The sequence below is a fragment of the Talpa europaea genome, assembly GCF_964194135.1.
Source record: "Talpa europaea genome assembly, chromosome: 11".
In the NCBI taxonomy this organism is placed as follows: Eukaryota; Metazoa; Chordata; class Mammalia; order Eulipotyphla; family Talpidae; genus Talpa; species Talpa europaea.
In genome coordinates this window covers 86,178,722-86,195,138 of record NC_140078.1, presented here as the reverse complement: position 1 = coordinate 86,195,138, position 16,417 = coordinate 86,178,722, and the positions used below count along the sequence as shown (strand labels likewise).

Here is a 16,417-nt window from a genome sequence, read left to right as displayed (position 1 = left end):
CCCTGAGTAATGTCCAGTCCACTGAAAATCAGAATCTGAGAATAAAGAAAGAGAGAACAACTTCCACTTGCTTCAGTGGGGTGATTCCCAACTCTAGAACAGGTATAAACACAAACATCCTCATCCAAGAACTATGAAATTAAATGAGAAATCTGTTGATCATCTTCCCTCCACCTCCCACCCCCAGTTATAATTACTACCATGTGTAGCTCTTTCAAAAAGTCACCTGAGTAGCTCTTCAGTTTTAGCAGTGGCTTATACTGTTCAGAAAAAAAGATTAAGAAACTAGTTTAAACAAAAACAAATCAGGAAATTCTATCTACACAATTCCATAGATGATCACTGAGGATGATATCTACTTGAAACCTATAAGCAGGCATTTTAACGATTGAAAAGCAAGTTTTTATTCAAAATAATGAGTTAACCTTTAATGTTCATAGTAATACATCTTGTACTATAATAATTTACTAAGTATACCACACTGAATAAAAATTAACAATATGCCTTTGAAAATAATCAATTACCAAGAGCATTTCATTAAAGTTTAATAAAAGTTGAAAACTTGTGTTTTATCTTTAATTTTAATTTAATATACTGTCTTAATTTGTGTTCCCAAATTACCAATCTATTTATGGTAATAGATCATTCTACCACTCATTTACACTGAAATCTAAAAAGTAACATTTTTAGTCACATAAAACTAAAGACAATGGAAATATAAAGTAATCCCATATTAGATAATATCCTGAACACATCTGAAAAAGTTTTAATTCTATTCTTTAAGATTTGTACATATAATGTCACAATTGACTTTTTTAAAGTTTAAATGCTGACTGCCAAATTAAACAATGAATTATTGGGCATTTTTTTGACAAAAATATCAAAAAATATGTAAAATGTATTTTAAAATATGAATTTTTTAGCACTTTTACAATACTGCTACTCCTACTAAAAGAATATGAACTTAATACCCATTCTAGACTCAACCTGTAACTAGAATACATTCATTCAATCACCAAGAAAACTAAACGTTTTTTCCCCAGAATGAGTATGTTCTAAGATCACTCTGGGGGTAGGGAGAAGGTTCTTCCAAGCAGTTTTCACCTGTATAGCAATTTGAGGCAATCACCCATAGTTTTTTTCTCTGTGGGAGAATGAATTGATGCCAAAGAAGGGAAAGGAGATGGTCTGCCAGTTGCTAAAAAGGAACTGAGCCACTCATTCATATAACAGCACACAAATCTCACCATCACCAAGCCAACAAGAATAGAACTAGCAAAAGCCTAGCAACCAGCCCCTTCTTCCATCTTCTATGCAAACCCCTCAAACTTCTTACTACCCTTTTGTAACATCTCTCCTTTTTTTCCTTCTCAGGGCTGCCATATTTTGATGTTCATTTTGATCATATTTCACTTACATAAAAATGGAAAGCACAAATTCAGTAAAGTTGCAGGATACAAAAATCAATATACAAAAAGAGTAGTTTTGGGATACTAACAATGAATTACCAGAAAGAGAGACAGACAATCCCATTTACAATTCCATTAAAAAGAATAAAATACCTAGGAATAAACATAATCAACATGAAGGACTGGTATATTGAAAACTGTAAGACAATGATGAAAGAAACTGAAAACACCAATAACTGTAAAGCTATTCCATGATCATGGACTGGAAAAATAAACATTGTTAAAATGTTCATATTTCTTAAAGCAATCTACAGAGTCAATATAATCCATACCAAAAGTCCAATAGCATTTTTCACAGAAATAGAAAAAAATCCCAAAATTTGTATAGAATCACTAGTCCCCAGAACAGCTAAAGAAAACTTAAGAAAAAACTGGAGGCATCACACTTCCTGGTTCAAGCTATATTAAAAAGATACAATAATCAGAACAGTGTAGTTTTGCCATGAAAACGTAACATAGATTAATAGAACAAAACAGCCCACAAACATGAACCCACACATATGTGATCAATTAACTTGCAACAAGGTGCCAAGAATATACAATAATGAAAGGAGAGTATCTTTCTCTATGGTATTGGAAAACCTGAAGAGCTAACTGTAAATTAATGAAATTGGACCCCTATCTTACACCATATACAAAAATCAACTGAAAATACATTAAAGGTTTGAAATTAAAATGTGAAACCATAAAATTGCTCGAAGAAAATATAAGCAGTGAGCGCCTTTATTTTTTTTAAAGATTTATTTTTATTTATTTATGCATACAAAACTGGGGTGTAGGCCAGAGGGGTGTGCGTGTGTGTGGGGATGTGGGGGCTTTCACCAGAGACAAAGTGCAGAGCACAACAGGCAGATCTACTGAAATACACTGCTGAAGGGAGCAGTGGATGAAAGAGGAAAGGTCTACTGCGTCATGTGGGTCAGCTCCCTGGCGGGGGATCAAGCTATAGTGGCTGCAAGAAGCTTGATAGCACTGAGACTAACCCTTGCACCACCAAGGAGGCCCACAGTGAGCTCCTTGACATTGGTCTTGCCGATTTTTCAGATTTGATACCAAAGGCAAGACCAGCAAAAGGAAACAAGTGGAACTGCCTTAAACCAAAATGCTTCTGCACATCAAAGGTAAGCAGCAACAAATGAAAATCCGAGGCACTAAACAGGAAAAAATATTTGCAAGTTATATATCTGATACTTGGCTAATACACAAAATATATCAAGAACTTACACAACTCAATACCAAAAAAAAAAAAAAATCAATCCAATTAAAGAATGGGCAGATGCTCTGAATAGACATTTTCTTCACAGAAGAAATACAGATGGCCAATAGGTACATGAAAGGATGCCCAAGATCACTAACCAAGGAAATGCAAATCAAAACCACAATGTGCTATCACCTCACACCTGTTAGAATGGCTAATACAAAAAAGATAAGAAAATCACAAATGTTTGGGAGAAAGCTAAGAGAACCCAGGTGCACTTTTAGTAGGAATGTTAATTGGTACAACCACTATGGAAAACTGCATGGAGGCTTTTCAAACTACTAAAAATAGAACTACCATATGACATAGCAATTCCACTTCTGTGTACTTAACTGGAGAAAATGAAGATGCTAACTGGAAAAGATAGATGCACCCCAGTGTTTACGGCAGCATTATTTACTACAGCCAACACACAGAAACAACCATAAATACATGAATGGTTAAAGAAAACGTGGCAGGCATACACACACATACACACACACAAATATTATTCGCTATAAAACAAGGAAATCTTCATATTTGTAATAACATGCGAGGACCGTGAAGACAATATGCTAAATGAAATAACTCAGACATAGAAAGACAAATACAGCATGATATCACTCAAGTAAAATGAAAAAAAAAAAAAATTAACTGACAGATACAGAGAACAGAGAGGCATTTGGATACAGAGGTGAAGTGGACAAATGAGGGAAGGTGGTCAAAAGGTACAAACTCTTAATTATAAAAAAAAGAAAAAAATTCCATGGATGTAATAATGTATACCACAGTGACTACAGTTATAATACTGTATTGTATATTAGCAAATTGCTGAGTACTGAAAGTGTAACTGTGTGATGTTATCTAGACTTACTGTGATCAGTTCACCAATATAAAAAAAATACATTTTCCTTCAAACAAAAGTAACAAAAATACCTATCACTGGATTAAAAATAAAAGAAAGACTGAGGCAGGGGGCATGGCAGTGCGGATATGTACCCATGAATTTATTATGTATCAGGCTTTATAAGAATCGTGGATAATCTCAATCCTCATAATGGCTCCATGCTATAGATGCTATATTATAATTCCCTTTCTACAGACAAGGAAACTGAGGTCTGGAGAAGTTAAATACTTTCCCAAAGCTAGTACTCGAAGAAGCTGAAATATGAAATCAGGTGACGTGATTTCATAGCCCAACACTTAAAGAAAACATGCTGTACAAATTACATATAATTTCTGGCAAGGAAATGCACTTCCTAGCTTTTAAACAAAAGTAAAAGAGTTTAGAAGAAAGATATATAAAGAGGTATATCCCAGAAGATTTTTTTAATCCCATTACATCAGGATAGAAGAGACAAGTTGGCTCTTACTGCTTTTAAAGTCGGGGCAGTGTAAATGACAGTTAAGAATATAAACCTGGTTTAAATCCCAACTTTGCCTTAGTTTTGTGCTTAATAATTTGTTACCTAATCTCTAAACTCTTCTCTGCCAATGGGAATAATTATATAGATCTCACCTTTTCTTTAAAATGAGATCCTATTTTGAATTAATATTTTTAAACATAAAAGCTTATTTTTTTAATCCTACTTAGTAAAATGCAACTGTTGCCACAACCTAAGTATTTAACAGATCTGAAACTACATGAGGACATATTTACTTCTCTTCACAAAAACTTGCCAAAATGTTTCTAAATATTGCTATTAGGTTATTTTAAGAATGTGTCTAAGGAACATTGCTACCTAACAGCTTTTCCTATTAATGACTTTTCAGAAAGTTACTATGTCAATTTCCCAAACTGTTAACAACTGAGAATGGCTAAGGTATCCTAAACACTATGAAGGTTACAAACTATTTTATACTACTGACTTCAGGAGTCTATAGCTAATTTGTTAACAAAATTATCATGCATGAAAATGACATTTACAAAAGACTTAATAATAAAAGACTTTAATTTTATAATTTCTAAAACCAACAGAAAAAGAGGAATATAAACTGGGAATGAAAGTTTGGTGAGACTCAGCTACTTTAAGTGTAATTAAGATTTAGGGGCCTTCCCCGGTGGCGCAGCGGTTGAGCGCTGGGTTGCGAAGCTGCCTGCGGCCTCTGCAGCGCCGGTTCGATCCCCGCCTGCTCCCCGGCCACCGGAGGAGGGTCCCACATGGCGCTCAGACCTCTCCTGCCGCCCACTGCTCCCCTCAGCAGTGTACTTCGGTCCTTCTGCCTGCTCTGCTCCCCGCTCTGGCTCTGGTGGGTTCTCTCACCCTCCCGTGCTTCTGACTGTACCCAGTGCATGTATAAACAAAACAAACAAACAAATAAATGAAAAACATGCCTCTAAAAAAAAAAATAAAAATAAAAATAAAAAGATTTAGGGGCCTCCCTGGTGGCACAGGGTTTAAGTGTCAGCACTACGAAGCTATCAGCAGCCACTGCAGCACAAGTTTGAGTCCCTGCCAGGGAGCTGACCCACATGGCACAGCAGACCTCTCCTGTCTCACCTGCTGCTCCCGACTCAACAGTGTATTTCAGTAGTAGATCTGTCTGTTCTGCTCCCACTCTGTCTCTGGTGAATCTTCTCACCCTCCTACAGCTCTGGCCTACCCCCCAGTTCTTTTATGCATAAATAAATGAATCTTCTTTTAAAAAAAGTAAATAAGATTTATAGTGATAAAAAGGGTTCCTGGTGGAAAGCAGGCAAAGGCAAACTGACAAAAGCAAACATCACAAACAGAAGACAGTGAAGAGATAAAACCAAACTATATCTAAACTATGAGAACTATAGGAAATAAATTTCAATCAGAAGGGAACAAATTTTATGAAAAAAGTGGCTTGAAAATCTAGCTCAGGAGTTTAGACCAGCAATAATAAGCCACTAAAGCAAACAGGAATCTTTAAACAATATTCAGTCATGCTTCCTGAACTATAAGTAGTCACAGTTGAAAACAATGTTTTTTATTTCAATGAATTTTAAGTTTAAAAACTGTCAGTTGTGGTTTATATTTTTAAAGAAATTTGCATTTTAGAGATAAAAGCTGAAATATGTACAAAGTGATATAATTCTAAGATTTACTTTGTGTGAAAATAATGAGAAAGGAATAAGTGGGTGACCCTGAGTTGATCATTGATGTATACTATTCTGATGACTTTTTGCCTTTTTTAATCTACCAAAATAGAATATTAACTGAAAAGAAAAGATCACCATTAACATAGCAATTACCTGTAATCTAGTATTTCCACAAGTTTATTTTTATAAACACTTAAACATGACAAGTGATTGAATGAAATTAAAGCTTTACAAATTAAAAATTCAAGAAACTGCTTCCTTCAGAGAAGCCTTTAGTCATTGTCAATTTTAACTCAAAATAGTTTTATTATATTTATATTTTTCTTTTTTAATTTTAAAAATATCCTGTAAGTATACTGCAAATCAAACACAATACTCTATTAAAAGGAGAAGTCAATGTCAATCTTAACCATTTTGCTTTGTGGTTTCAGACATGGAAATGTAAAATTTCATTCAGTGACAATGTTACCACCACCTGCATCCCCACAGAAGTCAGCACTAGTAATATACACATGACCCTGTCCACCCGGAAAACACTATCGGGGACTAATTCCATTTTTATATCTTCCTGTTACCCACAAGCAGGTGGCAACCTAACACCAGTTTCAATACAGCAGGCAAAGTTACTCCTCAGAAACAGACAACCACTGCAACAACCCCGAACTAGTGCAAAGGAATAATTTTTCACCCTTTTAAAGACATTTGATGTAAAAGCAACTTAATCTAGTCTGACTGTGCATTTCTTGAACTTTGCCAATAACAAACACTTATGAAACCAAGTACTGTGCTACAGGTTATTTAATTTTCAATGTGACCTTATTTTATAGACAAGAAAACAGATTTAGAAAAGTTAGCTAGCTTCCCTGTACAAAGTTTCACTGATTACATGTTAGAAACAGGATCTGAACCTAAATCAATCTGACATCTAAGTCCATATTCGAAACCATCTCACTATATTTCTTCCTATAAAAATCAAACTAGCCTGATCAATGATGTATATTGTGGACATAAAGATGCTCATATAACCTGACTTAAATTTAGAGCAAGCATCCAATCTTGAAGTGTACTTATGGGATGATCATTTTTAATAAACTTCTAATTCAACAGGAGGATATTATCTATATATAAAAGATTACATGATTTTTACTTCACTTCATTTTACTTCTTATATTCATTTCACAGCAAAAAAAAATCTTTAATTAGTGGCCTTCCCCGGTGGCACAACGGGTTGAGCTTGAGCGCAGCACGCACAGTGAAGCTGTCTGCAGCCTCCACAACGCGGGTTCGATTCCAGGCTGGCCAGGGAGATTCCCACATGGCCCAGCAGAACTCTCCTGTCCAGCCCGATGCTCCCCTCAGCAGTGTACTTCAGTCAGTCTGCCTGTTCTCTTCCCTGCTCTGTCTCTGGTGAATCCTCTCACCCTCCCGCGTCTCTGGCCTGTACCCCAGCTCTTGTATAAAAATAAATAAAATCTTTAAAAAAAAATCTTTAATTAGTAAGTCAACTTTAATTTCCATGGAATCTTTCTAATATTATGAGACGCTAAAAGTTACACAAAACTTCTTATGTAAATGACAGGAACGTTTCCTGCTAAGCTTGAAAGAAAGTGGTCGTTTAATTACTTACAGAGTAACATTAAAATACTGCTATAAAATGTTAAAGCCAATTAATTCAATCTTAGTGTGAAATATTTACCACTACAGAATCAGATCCTCAGAGGAAACACTGATCAGGCCTCAACATTTCTAAACAGTGAATGAGAACCATCTGGCTATCTCACTTCATCTCAGAAGTTGTTTGATTTTAGTAACAAGGGTAAGGCTCGTCAATTTAAAAAAAAAAAAAAACCTTCATTTTACATTCATTCATTCTCCGCCTTGTCCACCCAGATAGTACCTTTATCTCTCCAAATTCTAGTCTGTTCATACTATGTTATTCGACAAAAATAGGAAAGATTCAACAGGAGCCCTGCAAGTTTGCAAAGCACCTTGACATGCAAACAAATGGTTAAAATGTTTTCCTGCAATCAGTAACACACTTTTCCCCAAGAAATTTCAGTAATACAGCACACCTGCTACTCCATGCACCTTAACCTCACCCAAAGAAAGGATAAAGAAAAATTAAGCAACAGAAATGTCTATCAAAGTTTTCTTGGGTATTTTGACAAAAAGAGGGTCCCTCAAAAGCCCCTGAAAAATGAAAGGTTTTTTTCTTTTTTCTCCTGGATACCTAGTCAGTTGACTGAACTGGGCTTTTTTGTGTAGGAAATGACCCTGATCTGAACTCTCTGCTGAGCAAGTAAAATGCCAGTGAATTATCGATCTGCCGTGGGAATCAGCTCTCGCTGGGTCTTCCCCCTCTACTTCTACTTCCCAGCAGGAACTGAGCGCCGAAATCCTTTAACTCCAGGACTAAACACTTCAGTCACCTCCCGGGCGCACTCCATCCAGCCCTAACTAACCCCCTTCACCTGCGATGCTGACGCAGTTAAACACTTCTTTTAATCATCCCAACCTGACAGATGAACCGTGCACGGCGTAACTGCGGTGAAACAGCCTGCAGGAATATGCCTGCAGCTGAGCTGAGACACCCAATTCAAGTGCAAATTGTTGTGCAGGTATCTCCCCCGAATCCATTCTTCCAGGGATTACAGCAGCAGAGATGGTTGCATTTACAACAACACACACACACACACACACCTTTCTCCGAGATTTTCTCAAGCCACATTAGGAAAAAGTGCTGGCCTCCACAGACACACACGCCTTATTGTCATACCCATCCTCTCCTGCCTGACTGCCCGGGGGAGAGTCGGGGCAAGAGGGGGAAAAAAGAGCCAGCGGGGCTGGGGGTGCGGGGGCTCCGTGTCACGTTCACGGCTTGTCCACCAAAGTTTCAAGTGCACATTATGCTCCTGCAGCGGGAGCCTGGACAGAGGAAGAGAGAAGAAAGAAAAGGGGCGGGGAACGGGGGGGGGGGGTTCTACGAGTAGAAGCCCCTGCGGGGCGCGCGTTCTGGGGACCGGATTTCCCTCTCCCCGCCCCCCCACCCCGCACCCCCACCCGCCGGCCCGGCGGAATTCCTCCCGGGCGCGAGCCGGGAACAATGCCGCCGCCCGGACCCCCGCCCCGGCGCCCGCCACTCACCACCCAGGTCAGTGCCCCGTTGCCGGCGCCGCCCGCACCGGCTCCCGCGCCGCCGCCGCCCGCCTTGGCCATGGCGGGCGCCTCAGCTCCCAGGCCCCGAGGCCGCTGCTCCCGCCGCCCGCGGGCCGTGGGGTCCCGCCGCTCCGCGCCGACCGCTCCGCTCTCCGAGCTCCTAGCGGCGCCGTCCCCCGCGCCCCATCGCCGAGACCCGGGGCGGACGCCCGGCCGAGCCCGCCGAGGAGGCCGCGCCGCCCGGCGCCCTCAAACTCGAGGCGCGGCGGCCGCGTCGCCCGGGCCTAGCGCGGCCGCTGAGGAAGAAGCGGCGGAGGAGGAAGCGCGAGGCGGCGCGAGCGCGCGGCGGGCGGCGGCGGGGCGCGGCGGGGCTTCCTCTCGCCCGCGGGCGCCGCAGGCTGAGGGGCCGAGGCCCGGGGGCGCGGGCGGGGAGCGCGGCCGGGGAGCCCCGGGCGGCCGGGGGCGGCCGGGACGCGGAGGCGCCTTGTCCTTCCTCAAGCTCGGCGGAGGCCGGCCCCGCGGGGAGCCCAAGTCGCCGTCGTAGCTGCCGCTGCCGCTGCCTCACAGGCCGCTTCGTCGGCCGCGCCGCAGCCCCGACGCGCTCACATCCGCGCGCCGAGAGGGACAATAAACAGAGCGGCCGTCGCGGTCGCCTCCCTCGCGTCCGGCATAACACCGCACACACACGTTCGCGCACCGCGGGAGGGCGGGCGGGAGGGCGCGGCGGCCGTCCCTGCTGTCCGTCAACGCCTCGTCGTCCCGCCGCCCAATCAGAGGCTTGTCGCCACAAGCTCTGCACCAATCCTAAAATTCCAAGCCCCCCGAGGGGCGGGACCCGAGGGGGAAACGTCATTGCGGGTAGCAACCGAAGGGAAGACTTGAGGTTTTTTGTTTGTGTGTGTGTCTGTGGGTTTTCCATCCGCAGGGAGAACCGGGGCCGCTGTCAGGGTCATCTGGCCGTGGCAAAGGGAGAGGGTCGTTTTGGCCTCGGAGGGGTTTTAATCCTCCCGGCGTGCTAATTGCTCTAAAACCAGTCTGTGGAGCCCTGGCATTTCTCTGCTTGGGCCGCTGGGGGTGGAGGAAGGCGGGGGGAGGGAGCAGGAAGAAGCGGGGGGCCGTCCCAAAGGAAAGTATTTTAAAAGAGCAGTTGTAAACCGCAGGCAAGACGTTAAAGATCACTGGTGCAAAAAAGGCCCCGTGACCCTGGCCTCCTCAAGGCCCCCAGTGGACGCTGCTGTCAAAAGAATCCTCTGCTCAGATCTCCCCTCTCCTTATACTCCCCTCGCCCCCCCCAAAACGGATAGGGCCAGTTTCCAGACAACTGCTTGCAGAGAACTTGCATGATCAGGAACGCGCAGAGAACGTTCCTAGGAAAGAACACAGGGTGGGTTAAGGGTTCCGTTTCTGCTCTTTGACCTTTTACTCCACTCTGAACAATGCGGATATGTCATTGTCACTTTCTCATCTCTGCAGAACTGTGCCTGCAACCTCGAAGAGAGCACGTTTAATTTTTGCAAAGTGCTTCAGTAGAATTTTCAAGTGCACACCAAGGAATCATTTCATTCACACCGAAGCTTTCTAAGAATGAAAATTACCCATGCAGCCGCACCAAAGTCTTTGGCATATAGGAGATGGCTTTACTTCATCCTGCTTTTCAGCGTAATTCCATTCCACAAGTATTTATTGGACGCACACTCTGCCACTCAGTGCCAGGCTCTGTGATGGATTCAAAATCAAAAGCAGGGCTTCTGATTAAGTGATTTATAAATTGGCAGGTGAGACACATTGAAAAGAAATTAACTATCACCAAAACAAGCATTTGAAGGCACAAAGTACCCTCCCCCCAATAGTTTGGACATGAGTGCTTTTTAAAAAGATGAAAACATTGCTGTTTTGTGAAAAGGTGTTTTTGTGAACTTCTCTTCCAACTGCATTTCCTCTCCAGGGAAAACAAACATCTAGGGTCACATCTTTCAACTGCCTCCTGAGTCAGAGAAGAGGGGGGACTTTAAAACATGGAAATAATTTAAACATGGTTTTTCTTAATTAGCTCTCTAGTGGCCATATAATTTTGGCATATTTGGGATTTGTGGTTCAGAACACTGAAGCCTTTCTTTACCTTGAACTGGAGGTGCAAGCTTGTAAATCAGTAGACCAGGGTCTAATTTGGACCCTGAACTTGACCAACTTAAGTATCCACAGCCTCCATTTGTGTTGTATTAAAAGGATTTTTACTTATACCTACTGTGAATTTACATTTTCAAAGTGCACATATTTTATAAATTTTAAAAGGAATAAAATTTTAAAGACTGAGTCTTTATATAAGGTATATATGTATATTAATAGAAGCCAAGCTATAAAATATATAGCTGTCTCCCTTTTTAAACTGCAGTTTTCAGAGCTCCTCAGATTCATATTTTTTAAATGAATAAAATATACCCACAATCCAAATAGGTTAATTAGGGAAAATCATGTTCCTTTTTTCACTTGCCTCATACGTGATGTCTCATCCTTTAGCCTTCTAAGTATGAAGAGCCTTTAGTAAATTAACTCATTTTCTTCTTATGAAAATACTGACTTACCTAAAAGAATCACAATTGAACAAGATGCTGGATATACATGCAAATCAGCTTTTTAAAACAGATGCATGATGAATGGGCGAAGATAATGCCATCAAAAGTATCTAAACCCCTAAAGACCTCTTCGTCTTTTTAAACAGTACTACAGACTTAACATATCTTTATGATAAAACTGATTTACTCACCATGAACAGTTTTCCCTTCTGGGGTTTTGTCAAATAAATTTCATTTACAGAGTAATTATAGCAATAATTGCCACATTGGAGAGCTTCTCTATCGGGTTTGTCTTATATGGAATACTAGTTTATTCATATGTGTATATTATACACTTAAAACTTTGTGTATTGCAAGCATAGCAGGCACCCGTCAAAATGAAAAGCTATAGAAATCAGTTCCATAGACTATAAAAAAATAAAGGCCTTTATTTAATCAAGCTGTCTGAATAGTTTCTATTGGAGCTCATCCTAACTACTTTGGAATTTTTGTTTTTCGATTGTTTCCTTCTTATAACAATCAAAAAATGAGTTAACACCTATCTTTGCACTCTATACAAGTGATGTAATCAATAGATAAATTAACTCAAAAATATACTTCTAGGTACTTGGCAATGTTTCATTGGTCCAGTATTGAGATTCAGTTTGGAGCCTGAGGGACTAACCTTTAATCCAGCCAGCTTTTTTTAAAGTTAATATTTAAATTCAAAATTTATTATCTGCTATTTTACCTCTTCCTCTCATTGTGCTAGTTTTTAATGGGTCCTAAATTTATACAAAGTTGCTTGGCCAAAAACAAAAGGAAAAATCCATGTCAAGTGGTTGTCCAGGTAATAACTAGTGTTTTTAATGTAATTTAGTTTGTTACATTCTTTAGAAGTGAGCTTAAGTTGGGAAAGAAAACTACTCTCAATGTAGTATTTTGGTTCTCAGCATGTCTATAGTAAATATTATTGATTTGCTATAGTCAGGTTAGATGATTAGTAACTGATTTGAGACTATTTAATTGTTCCAAATACTTTGTAAATATAGTTTCACTTTTTAAAAAGATACTTAAGCACACAAAGTTAAGTGTTCACGGGATGTCTGTAGACATCAGTGACAGCCACATCCCTAAATATTATCACCACTAGAAAGACAGATAAAGGTTTAAGGTCTTGAATTTCTACCTATACTAGGTTTGAAATGTTTCTTTTTTTTTGGTTTGGAGGAATTGTTTGATTATTATTAATGATTTTGGTCAAATAAACTATACAGATCCTCTGGCAATATCTCATTATTTGTACTGATAGAAGGGACATTTTTACTTTATGTGATATAGATCAATATTCAGGGCTTTCAGCTGTTCTATGGAATTATATACTATGAAAACTATAATTAGCATACACATTAGTTAAGAAAGCTGCTCTGCCCTTTGAAGGGGTTTAATATTAGGTTTGGACCTTGAAAAAAGCATTTTGTTCTAAGAAAACCCTGCTTTGAGAGACATGGGATTATATCATTCACCTAAGCTTCACCAACAGAAAATTATGCAATCCTAACATGTGTGTTACTACTCTGTTTGAAGTTTCTGGTTTCCCCAGAGTCATTTACTCAGTTAGTTTATTAAGACCCAGACCTAAAGAAGTAAGAGAGCTATGGCTTTCCTTACTCAGCTTCAGAAGAAACAGAACTCTAATGCTACAGTTGCTAAATTGTTTCCATTCTGTAGTATATTAAAAATTTTAAAAGGGGAAAAGAAAAGTCCAGGGAGTTTGAGAAATATCTACATCAGAATATTCTAAGATGTAAAATCCTCCAGTTAGAGCACTTGAATAGAAGAGGTGATTGTGAGGTCCACAGTGATAAAAATCAGCACTTTGGAAAGATACCATATTTTAGTATGCCAATTAACAACAAAATGCAATTGTTTCCTATTTCCAAAACAGTTAAGCACAGATTAGCCCAGGTATTTTATATAATAGTACCTCAGATATTTTATATCCCTGATATTTTTGACTATCAGCATTCTTTTATTTTTAGAGTGCTATGTGTGGAAAGGTCCAGAAGAAGGACTGAGAATATCAACTTTTTAGGGAATTTATTTCTGGATTCAGTGTTGTTTGGGAAAAGTGAAAGACCAAGGCCAGCCTGTGTAGTAAACAGTGCACAACATGGTACTAGTCTGTCCTAGAGTAACTAGCACACAGTGCATGGTCAGTGTTCAATAAATAATTTTTTAAAGAATGAACAATCTTTAGGCATAACCAAAGGGTTATAGCAAGATGTGTCCCAAAACAAAACATTCACCACCCATCTGGTGCTAAAACTTGGCCAGAATCCTTAAGTATTTGTGTGTTATTTTGTTTTCAAGAATTCTTTGTTGTAAATCAAAGAGGGTAAACTTTATTATAAAATTATCAACATTTGCTTAAAGCACTGAATGAAAAGCAGGATGATGTGAGGAGGGAAAGAAGTTACGGTGCCAGGAGAAAGAATTGGGGGTGTGAGGAATGAGTCAGGAAGGTACCAAAGGTATTCAATTGTATGAAACTGAGTGGAAGCAATAAACACAGTCTGATTAAGGAAGAAGATCAGCTGAAACCTTGCCAAGACTTACCCTTCATTTCAAGAAGGAAACCCTCATTGACTTTGAACCCTGTTATCAGGTACAGTACTGGGCTGGCACTTTCACATATACTAGCTTAATTAATTTCCAACAACCTGAAGTGAGAGATTCTTATTTCACAGTTAAGGAAATTAAAAGTCATAGAAAGTCACAAGTCTGAATAAGAGATAGAACTGAAATTCAAACCCAAGTTTCTGTTACCCCAAACCACACCCTTTCATCACCCTACCAAGCTGGCTAACATACTTGGTCATACAGCAATTTTGGCACACATGTTAGGAACTTGGTGATATTGGTAAGTAGTTCTGGTCTTTGGCCTGAGTAGAACCCTTTGGTTAATGTGTTTTATTGTTGAACTATGGTGATAAGTATCTATAATTTGTATAACTGACTAGATGTTCTCTTGGTGTAAAATAGATTGATTCTTTGGATTCCACAAAGCAAATAAAACCTGAGCCCCATAATCCTGTGGGTCCTGTGACATCTCTATATCTACATGATTTTAAACCTGTAATCTAGCTCCAGTGTTAAGACAATAGAAGACACTCAGATAGCAAACTTTCAAATATAGGAGGAAAAATAAAAAGTACCTTAAAAGTGGACTCTGGATTCACATTTTGAATAACTTTAGATTCACAGTAGAAGATATTTAAAGCAGCATAAAAGAAGTCTCAAAATGTTCAACCAGGGAAGGGAGATTTATTTGTGGACATTCCATCTATTATAAGAATCATTTGCCTTTTTTCAGTCTATTTTTATCTCGTACATATTGTCATCTCCCATTCCAGCATTTTGCAAATCATGTTTCTCAGCCCACTATTTCTATGAAGTATAAACAGGTATTTGGTAAACAAGTGCCAGAAGCATACCCTCTCTGTACAGCACCCATGCCTAAAGAAGTCATAAAACATTTTTAAATAGCTAAGCAATCTTGCAGTAAGCAAGTCAAACTTACTTAGCCTTAAAACTATTTTTAGAAATATCTATTAACATCCTTGGAATGTATTGCTGAAAAGATTGAGAAGTATTTGTCACTATTACATTATTTTTGTTATTAAAGCATGTTTATTTTGCAAGTTTTGAAGCATAGATAAATATAAAGGGAAACAAAATAACCCACAATTCCATCACTCAGATAGTTACTATTAACACTTTGGTGAATGCCTTCCAACTCCTTTTGTAAAAAGGGAACAAAAGACTTACAAAGTAATTTAAAATACCTAAGTGAGTTCATCCCACTAGAATGGCTAAAATTAAAATAATCAACTCTTGGTGAGGATGTGAAGCAACAAAAACTCTCCCACATGGTTGGTACAATACCACTTAGGACCACTTTAGAGAAATGTTTAATAGCATCTACTAAAGCTAGATATTCACACGTATTCTATGCACCAAAAAATTCCACTCCTACATATATACAAATAGAAATCCATACTTATTTTGTATCAAAATACACAAGATTATACATAGCAACACTATTTACAGTTGCTCCAAACTAGACAAAATCCAAATGTCTATCATGATAGAGTGGAAAAGTTATATATACATACAATGAAATATGTTCAGCAATAAAAGCTGGTGATTGTTACATCTAATGTACTAATTTCACAGATATGTTAAGCTAAAAAAGTGGAACAGAAAAGAATATGTATTATAGTATTCCCTTTATAGAAAATGTAGACACATACAAAACTAATCTGATTTTATAAGTCATGATAAGGTTACCTGTGGGAGAATTCTGAATGCTGATAATTTCTATTTTGGGGGGGCTAAGTGGTGAATACATGAATATGTTCATTTTGAAAATTCATCTCGCTGTACACTTGTGGGTTTTATATTTTTCTGTGTGATAGTTACATTTTAATTTTAAATCTTCCTTGAAAAATACTGTATCACCAACTCCTGACAGAAATGAGGGTATGGAAGGACAGGATCACCAATGTCTCCAATTTATTGAGTTGCCATTTTATTTCTTGTATGCTTACCTTTTTACGTGTGCACAAAATGAAATAAAATTGAAGAGTTCTTTCAGGAAGCACAGTATAACATTTGATTTTTAAAAAACTGAACTCTACCATATCTGCAGCTCAGCAAAATCATTGATGAAATCTTTACGTTACCATACGTATCCATACACCTTCACTTCCTAGACTAATTCTCTCTACTTATTTTCCTAGTGAACAATTATGCATTTTATTGGCACTATATTTTGGCACTGTGCTAATATTTTACTTGCATTATCTACTTTAATCTTCATAGGAACTGTAAGTATTAGGAATTTATTTTCAAAAGTTTTGAATATTATAAA

General features: G+C 38.9%; 1 protein-coding gene across 2 annotated transcripts in view; it reads right to left on the bottom strand.

Moving 5' to 3' along the window:
* TOP2B (DNA topoisomerase II beta) overlaps positions 1 to 8,989 on the bottom strand; it is a gene marked incomplete at its 5' end in the record, with an annotated part of 54,694 nt that extends 45,705 nt beyond the window's left edge. For both annotated transcript variants that reach the window (XM_084247412.1, XM_084247413.1), the window contains one exon: positions 8,918 to 8,989. In XM_084247412.1, coding sequence (XP_084103538.1) covers positions 8,918 to 8,989 — 72 coding nt within the window. The remainder of the gene's footprint in view (positions 1 to 8,917) is intronic.
* Positions 8,990 to 16,417: the final 7,428 nt, after the last annotated feature.